Source organism: Telopea speciosissima, chromosome 3 (assembly GCF_018873765.1).
Source record: "Telopea speciosissima isolate NSW1024214 ecotype Mountain lineage chromosome 3, Tspe_v1, whole genome shotgun sequence".
In the NCBI taxonomy this organism is placed as follows: Eukaryota; Viridiplantae; Streptophyta; class Magnoliopsida; order Proteales; family Proteaceae; genus Telopea; species Telopea speciosissima.
Window position 1 is genome coordinate 67,592,328 of NC_057918.1, and position 9,502 is coordinate 67,601,829.

Consider the following 9,502-nt stretch of genomic DNA (forward strand, 5'->3'; position numbering starts at 1 on the left):
GGGCCTGGGCTGAGTTTAGAGAGCTTAGGGTTGGCCTGGGGTCTTAAAAAACCCTGCCCAACCCAACCCATTGACTCACCTAAGTACTAACGTACGCGAGACTACATAAATCAGGCAGATAACTAGCCTGAGCTGGGCTGGACCAGGACCAGGACCAGGACCAAGATCAGGCCCACCTGGGATTTGACCGGTCCAGAGATGAGAGTGCGGAGAATACTCAAGATAACGTATTACATTGACCGAGTTTGTCTCCCCATATCACTCGTCAAGAAGCCATAATACCCGTTCTCATCATCAATCATCATATGACACGTGTTAATAAGTAGAGCCGCACAAATATCCACGTGTCATTAAGAGTTCGATCCACCTGAACTATATATATTTCATCTTCCACGAAGCTCAGACACATCTGACGTTCAAAGCTTCACGAGACAGACCAATACCACCAGAAAAGCCAAAAAGGACAGGAAAGGAAAGAAAAAGATGGCTTCTTCTCAGCAACAATTCCGTGCAGGTGAAGGCCATGCCCAAGGCCAGGTAAAAGGAAAAGATTTTATTCTAATTTCTCTATAGTATGACGTTTTTGCCCCTGCAGTTTGGATCATTTTACATCCTCTTTGTTTCTTAGGCCATGACTGAAGATTGGCTTCAATCAGCTAAAGATACCACAACCGCTGCACGTGACAATGTGGCCAATACGGCTCAGAACACCATGGATTCTGCCCAACAAAAAAAGGACGAATCTGCCAACTTCTTCCAGCAGGTTCTCTCTCTCTTGGACCTCACAATATTTTTATGGATTTTCGACTCCGATCACCAAAAAATCCTCATAAAAGTCTTCATAATAAGAGTAATATAGTAATGAGTTGATGTTCTCTGTGCCGCAGCGCAGCCTACACTCAGACACATGGGTTTGCCATTCAGAGGGATAGGGTGGTTATTTTGCCCACCCCCATATGTCTGGGTGTAACCTGTGCTACCGGCACATAGAATATTCAGCCTGTAATAATATATCATATATCATATTTTTTACAAAAATATTAAACTAATCGTATTTTACTATTGGATAGTAATTTAATCGGATATTATTTGGATCCGAAATGAAATATCCGAATCTGATTATCTTTCAGGCAGATTCGAATATTTTTCAGAAAACCAAAATTTTAGATTCGAAAACCCCTAAATAAATAGATTCGAACACGAATTTTTGAATATCCATTTACATCCCTAAATTCTCTCTCTCTCTATTTGTTGTCTTTTAGACAGGAGAGCAAATGATGAATATGGCACACGGTGCTGTGGACACCGTGAAGAACACACTTGGAGTGGGTGACACCAACACCAACACCAACACCAGCATCAGCAAGTGAATGCATGATGGCCAATAAAGAATGCACCGCAGAAACCCACCCCTCCCTCCCATTTTTTGTTTCTGTTTTTATTTATTTATTTATTTATTTTTCCTCCCAATGATAAGAAGTAGAGATGATTCCCTCTTGTATGTCTTGTAGTAAATTATGGTTTTTTGAGAATTATTTAGCGAGTGGAAGAGCAAGAGAGTATGTGAGGGTAGATGAGGTGCTTTGTATTCTTCTAGTGGAGAGTTCTTTTAAGAACCCCTAGGAGATTTTGTAATAAAGCTTTAATAATAATATAACAAAATGTTTAGATTCAAATTATTTCTTTTTCTAGATCAATTGGTCTCAATGGAAAATATTTTATAAGAACTTATTTTGAACCAGAAAGAAATTGTACTGCCCTACAAAGATATTCTCTCTAAATGCAATAAAAATACTTTAGAAATAACTTTCATTTTAAATTTATAGATATTATTTTTCACCGCACAAACAAAAATGGTATTATATTAGTTAATGATACAATTGGCAATTGTAGTGAGGGGTGTCAATTCCAAGCCTAGTAGAACCGACCGAGCCCGCCTGGTTAAAGATCAGCCTGGCCCGATTATTGGACATGTCGGGCTTAAGCCCGACACATTTAATAATCGGATGGTCTCACTGTGGGGTCCTAGCCCATTAGATGCCCAACCAGATCTAGAATTAGAATATCTTTGACAATATTATACGCATCGTTTAGAACCTGGTTAAGGCCCATGTAGGGTTAAACATGCCATAGGGCCACAACCCGATTAAGGGCCAATTCTAGTAGTCTGATTATAGCCCGAGACCGACCGAGCAATGTCTAGGCGTATGGGCCACATTCTTTTTCTCTTCTCTTATTTTGTTTCATTATGAGAGAGAGAGAGAGAGAGGGGTTTAATGTGGTTCGGTTCTTGCTGAACCTACGTCCACATAGGTGAAGTTCGACTATATTTTTTTTTTGGGAATTGGGAGCTTTATATATATATATTTCTGTAGAGGGGAGGGGGGAAAAGGTACCAACCAAGAGATTCAAACTCGAGACCTCGGAGAGCATGAATATGAAGCGCACCACGTCTCACCAACTGAGTTCCACTATATATCACATTCATACAATCACAATCTTTATAAGAGGTGATTGAATCAATCAAGGAATGCGTCTCTTTTTTACAAGGACAAATTTTGAAGTGATATTGAGTCCAGCAATGACTCTTATCTCTTAGGAGACCGTAGGCTCTATCAACAGCCTTTTCATTGATTTTCTTTCTTTGTTTGTATTCCAAGATATTTGTTGTATAACTGAGACCCTTGTCACTATCAATCAAGTTTGATTGAATTGTTTACTTTTTTATTCATTATAGGAAACAATTTTCTGTGCGAAAGGGTGGCCTACGCCAACACTCTCATGTGTCTATTTCTCTCTTCCTTAAAACAATAGGGAAGATGTGTCTCTTCACATGGAAAGGGGAGAGAGAGACTCTCGGGAGAGCTGACGTAGGCCACACTCTTGGATAGAAATCTTTTTCCCTTCATTTATTTTGAAATTGTGAACCCCACTATATAGATGAGACCTTTTTGTGAACACCAATTGATGTGATATACAGATTCTTTCTCACGCTGACAACCTGAAAAACCATCTCCCTTTATTTATTTATTAAAAGAAATTAATTGGGACCTCTAAGATAGAGAACATTATGATTCATGAACCAACCCTCTATAGTGTAGAAAAGGCTTATTTGAGTTGAGTGAGCCCTTAAAAAACTCCAAGGAGCATGGGCATGCACAATGGTTTTGACTTTGATGACCCCAGAATTTGACAAGTGAAACTTTATTGAAGCCATGGGCAGAAAGCCCCCAGGCTGTTGGTATAAGTTCCATGCACTTGGCTCCAAACACTCAAATAGTTACAAAAAATGGGTCAGCTTTTGGAATGTCTTTGAAACTCCTTTTGGTAACAGAAGTCCAATTGTGGGTCTTTTCAAAGAAGATTTGATATTTATGAAATGAACGTGATATTCCTCTTTCAACGTGCCAATGTGTCACGTGCGTATTGGACGGCTAAGTGGATGGCATATTTCTCAAGAACACATCCATCCGTCTAATGCCCGCTGGAGAGGATATGAATCCCCCCTTCTTTGCCCAACTTGTCACTTGGTGTGAGAGGGCTAATACGACTTTATTTTTCAATGGTAATGGGATAATATGAAATTAATTGTCTCATGTTGTTTATTTATTTTTCTATAAAAAAAATGTTGTTTATTCATTTATTTTGAAAAAAATGTTATTAGAGCATGGTTTGCAATCTTAGAATCGAAGGGATCGATTTGCCCGATTTAGATCGATATCGGTTGATCCGGATCAATTCAGAGCAATCTCAATCCCTATACCCTATTAGAGGGTTAGAAGGGGAAAAAAACTGATTCTTATCTCAAGATTGGTTTTAGGAGGCGAGAGAGCTTGATGACTTTGACTGAAAGTGACAATAGAGTGAGTCTTAATGTCTTGTACACACACTAAAATAATTGAAAAAACAAATTTGTTTGGGTAGGCCTTGTTGAGTCTTATCTCAACTTGCCTTGTAGGAGGGACAAAAGACCTTAATGACTTTGACTCTAGAATGATTGAGCTTTTAGATGGAATTAGAATTCGAATAGGAATCGGTCTCAACAGATTTTGATCTGAGATTGGATTGAAATCAATTTAGATCCACTCCAAATTTGGTGTTTTAATGTTCGAACCCTAGTTTACATACAAAGATCAGATCATAAGAATCAATCGTGTTGTGGTAAGAATCCGTCAGACCGTTCTTCTGAGAGTGACCTACGTAGAACAAACGACAAGGGAGAGTCAAGTTCGATCGGCGGGGACTCTCTGATGCCTAAGTCAGATTCTTATACAACAGATAATTTGCTTAAGAATACAGAGAGTTCAATACCCTTACCTTCGGTGTACTTGGCTATATACAGCTGAGGAACTAAGTGAGAAACGGTTGTGGAGAGTTTCAGTTTGGTAAGTGTTCTAGTTATGGTAGGAGATCTCGTCGTAGAGTCGTTTAAGGGAAGAACTGCTTTATTTGGAAAGAGTCCTTTTTTGGATAGGATTCGGGCCATACAGCGAGGAGACAACGTACTTGTTGGGCAAGCAATTAGATCTGAATACGACAATCAGGTATGTTTGTGGACACAATATCGACCTGTGGAGGTCGGTTTTGTTCAGCTCTAGGGCCAACCTCTTGGGGTTGTTATGTTTAAGTACTTATCGTCTTGGGTGATTATTTGGCCCGACCTTCGAGCTCTACTTTGGTCGATTCCTGGAAACCACGCAACAGGTCGACTCGTAACAAATTGCTCCCTTCCTAGTCTGGGGTTGCATTGCAATCTTCACAATCATGCATCCTGACCCGATCCGTAAGGTCAGGTTGCACACATCATTGGTTTGCCAGATACGGTAACTTTAGTCTCAGATTATCCTCTCTGGTTTCTTGCTCGGAATAGTATCCGATTCCTCTTATTGGGGGCCAGAAATGATAACCTAACATCCTGTCCAAACACACTGTCCGAGGGAAGTTAAATCGTTATTTTTGTTTTCTTATGAAAGGAGTTAAACAACTATACCGAACAAGGAATCAAACAGCATAAAAATTCTTTCGGATCGGGTTTAGTCCCGTCCCTAATCATAACGTGCCCTTTCGTGATTGGCTAGTAATATTTTGAAACTTGAACCAAACTTTGTAAATCGAAGTGTATCATTGGGATAGCTGCAGAGGGAGTAATTAATAGGATGATGGAAGAAAACAATAAAACCCCCAGCTAACTCCAATAATTGATCGATCAAACGCGTCCAATAGCCACCACAAAGGAAATCACAACCCAACAAAAAACTGTGTCCAACAGAATGCAGAAAAGGTAGCCCAAGAAAGTTTCAGATAAGAAGCTGAAATATCATTTATAAACAGTGAAAGGTGATAAGAGTTTAGAAGCTAAATCAGAATCCAATTGTTCTCTTCTCCCATGGTGTCGTCCTTCAATACATTTGTATTGAAAATAGTTGTTGTGTGGGTTTCTTTTACCATTGTAAGCCCTGCAACGACAATAGCAGTAATAGCATCTGAATCATCATCACCAGAAGAAGAAGAAGCCAAGGCTCTACTCAACTGGAAGGCTAGTGGTCTCTACTTTCCTAATTCTTGGAATGCAAATGATACAAGCCCATGTAAGTGGAAGGGGATAACTTGCAACATAGGGGGAAGAGTAACAGCGTTGGACCTATCACATTCCTTCATAGTTGCTAAGCTCGACAGATTGAATTTCTCCTCTTTCAAATTTCTAGTTCGTCTCGATCTCAGTTGGAATCTATACGATGGTGTGCTTTACAAAGGATTTTGGGGAAACATCCCAGACGACATCGGTAGGTTTTCCGAAGGAATTTGGGGAACCATTCCAGACGACATCGGTATGCTTTCCAAACTTACACATCTCTCTCTTGCACGCAATAGTATCAATGGCTCAATACCTCGAGAGATAGGAAACCTCGAAAATCTCAATCAGTTGGACCTCTCTGACAATATGATCGATGGCTTAATACCTCGAGAGATAGGAAACCTCAAAAATCTCAATCAGTTGGACCTCTCTTTCAATGCCATCAATGGCTCAATACCTCGAGAGATAGAAAACCTCAAAAATCTCAATCAGTTGTACCTCTTTCACAATAATATCAATGGCTTAATACCTCGAGAGATAGGAAACCTCAAAAATCTCAATCAGTTCCGCCTCCATATCAATAGGATCAATGGATCAATACCTCGAGAGATAGGAAACCTCAAAAATCTCAATCAGTTGGACTTAGGAGGTAACAAGCTTTCTGGTTCAATACCTACCCAGATATTGAATTTGGAAAATCTAAAACGGTTGCGACTGGGAAGTAACATGCTTTCTGGTTCAATACCTACACAGATTGGGAATTTGAGAAATCTAAATGAGTTAGACCTAAGTAAAAATAAGCTTACTGGTTCAATCCCCATGGAAGTTGGAGATTTGGATCAGCTGACGCTACTTTATCTTTCACACAACAAGCTATATGGTTCAATACCTTCACAATTGGGGAAACTCAATTTTACTTTCTTGGATTTGGACTTGTCTTACAATGATTTGGAGGGTCCTATTCCGGATGAAATGGCTTTGCAAACTCGACTAATTTCATGGAGTAATAACAAAGGTTTGTGTAGTAATCGTTTGAAGCTCCAATGTAAAGGTAGCAAGAAAAGACTTGAAGTCAAGATTCTCATTCTTATATCTCTTTCTGGTATCATCATACTTGTTGCATTTGAAATTGTTACTGTCTGGTTCCTCTTTAGAAAAAAAATCGACGAATGTCATCACTGATACAACAAGTACACAAAAAAATGGAGATATATTTTCCATATGGAACTATGACGGAATGATTGCATATGGTGACATCATGGAAGCTACAGAAGAATTTGACATCAGATATTGCATTGGCACTGGAGGTTATGGGAGCGTTTATATAGCAAAACTACCTACAGGGAGTGTAGTACCTATGAAAAAGCTTCATCGCCAAGAAGCTGAAGAGAAAGCCTTTGAGAAGAGCTTCACTAATGAGATAGATGTATTAACAAGAATAAGGCATCGGAACATTGTAAAACTTTATGGGTTTTGCTCTCATCCAAGGTGTAATTTCTTAGTTTATGAATACATAGAAAGGGGAAGCTTAGCTTATGTTCTTGGAAAGGAAGCAGAAGGTATGGAATTGGATTGGAGGAAACGCATAAATGTCATCAAAGGGGTTTCTCATGCTTTGTCTTACATGCATCATGATTGCATACCACCATTAATTCATCGGGATATATCGAGTAGCAATGTCCTGTTGGATGAAGATCTTGAGCCTCATGTTGCTGACTTTGGAATTTCTAGATTTCAAAAGCCTGATTCATCCAACCGCACTATACTTGCAGGCACACATGGATATATTGCTCCAGGTAAGTTACCATATATTCCTCCTTTTTCAATGTTTGTAATTCTAAGAACATTCATAATATTTGAACCATTCAATCATTTTACCCCAAAAATTCAATTATTGAAACCCAACTTTAGTTTGAGAGAGTTATGGGCCAAGAAATCTTGTTGGGCTGTAGGAATCATTTCAGTCAGGTTTAAGTGCCCACAATGGCCTATGCCAAAACCATAGACTTTACATATTATCTATGTTTTTTTTTCTTCCTAATTTTCATTACTTTTGTAGTAGTTTTTTAATTAAATTATTTATTATATCATGGGTCTACTGGTTACATGCCACCTACTGAGCTTACTGGAACAAGGGTAGGGCCAGTTTTCAAGACAATGCTATATTGTGTACATACTTGTGAATTAGAATGTTCCACTATTGCTTGACTTTTCCCACCCCCTTCCTCTTTCTAGGTAAGCATATAATGTTCTTCATTGTTTGAGTGGAACTATTCTCGATTAGAATACATCCTTAAGGAGTGTATGAGTGTACTTGGTAGAAGGATGTACCCAATGCACGAGGCTTCCTCCATTACGGGGTCTAGGGGAGTCATAATCTATACAGTCATACCCGTATTTTCCAGATTCGAACTCACGACCAATAGGTTGCAATGAAACAACCTTACTGTTGCACCATGGCCCATCCTCTCAAATTTAAGCTTAAGCCCATCTAAAATAATTCAATTTCAGTCCAAGTATCCACTTATCTACAAATATGTCCATCTGAAATTTAGTGTCATGATTTGCAATGATTAGCCAAAGCCTAAAAGCCAATATCTTATGATGTGCTCAACAACTGCATACTAGCTGGTCTACCTTGGTAAACTCTCTTTCCAGCCTTATTTACATTCCAATAATACAGTGGGCTTGGTAGGATAGTCCATAAGGCACCAACAAAAAGATGTAATTCCTTTAGAAATAAATACTATATTTTTTATGAATGATTTTAACAGTGGAAACCCTTGTTATAGTACAAGTCTTTAGCAACAAACTGGTCTATCAACCTTCTCAGCCCTATAAAGAAATACAACAACAGAAAAAATAGCTTTAAAAATCCAAACAAGATTACTAAATTGCTTCCACCCCCTATAGCTGATTGATGTTCGCTTTGTAATCTCTTTTTCATGTTAGTATTTCTGTTTCTCTATTAAAAAGTTGTTACTGTTGTCAAATATTACATATTTCTTGAATTAGTAATATGAATGTTTTCATTAGATTATATGAAGAATCTAAATATGTTCTCCCCCCCCCCCCCCCGTTTCAGAGCTTGCTTATACAATGGTTGTGACGGAAAAGTGCGATGTTTATAGCTTTGGGGTATTGGCACTAGAGACAATTATGGGAAGGCATCCAAGTGAACTCATCTCTTCATTATCTTTGCTAAATGCGAAAGATATAATACTAAAGGATGTGTTAGACCCACGTCTCCCACCACCAACACAATTGGAAGCACAAGATCTGACTTTCTCAATGATGCTTGGAATTGCATGCTTGCACACCAATCCAAAATCTCGCCCAACTATGCAATACGTGTCTCAGAAACTAGGAAGTCCTACAAACCCTGAATGCAACCCTTCTACAGAAGTTCATTGTGGCAATTAGACACTTCAGAATAAAATAAAATCCATAAAGTTTCATGAAAGTGGATCAGAGATTGCTAAGGTGTTTTCCTATTGTATTTAAGTATTGTTGTTTCCTTCTTAAACTGAGCCCCCTCCTTTTTTGTTTGGTATTCCTATGTTGAACCTTTAAGCAAGTTGTTTTTAGAATTTAAAAAAAAAAAAAAAAAAAATCCATGGAACTTGTTCTAGAATGGATTATGGTTTACTATAATTATTATGTCATCATAAAGTCTGATTATAGAAATAGTTATTTTATCCCTTGCAGAAAAACATGATCATTCATGCTTATTTCCAACCAAATGATGATGATTAATATTGGATTTTTTTTTTTTGGATTTTGGGGACAAAAATCTTTTTTTTTTGGTCAGAAGGACATAAATCAAGTGTATCTATCATGAGACATTGTGATACACCTTATTAAAATAAACATGATTTATTTCCCTAATATTGTGCCCTCTAGCTAGACAAAGTTAATGTACTATAA

The 9,502-nt window shown here is 38.3% G+C and overlaps 2 protein-coding genes across 2 annotated transcripts; both read left to right on the forward strand.

Annotated features, from left to right (window-relative positions):
• The first annotated feature begins 417 nt into the window (after window positions 1-417).
• LOC122655447 (late embryogenesis abundant protein 7-like) lies at window positions 418-1,370 on the forward strand. The gene is made up of 3 exons (XM_043849644.1): window positions 418-525; window positions 629-763; window positions 1,263-1,370. Exons 1-3 carry the CDS (start codon window positions 484-486, stop codon window positions 1,368-1,370), a joined length of 285 nt encoding a protein of 94 aa, XP_043705579.1. The 5' UTR covers window positions 418-483.
• A 4,016-nt stretch (window positions 1,371-5,386) lies between these two features.
• Window positions 5,387-9,159, forward strand: LOC122655448 (probable leucine-rich repeat receptor-like protein kinase At1g35710). The gene is made up of 3 exons (XM_043849645.1): window positions 5,387-6,626; window positions 6,730-7,371; window positions 8,661-9,159. Exons 1-3 carry the CDS (start codon window positions 5,387-5,389, stop codon window positions 8,996-8,998), a joined length of 2,220 nt encoding a protein of 739 aa, XP_043705580.1. The 3' UTR covers window positions 8,999-9,159.
• The last annotated feature ends 343 nt before the right edge of the window (window positions 9,160-9,502 follow it).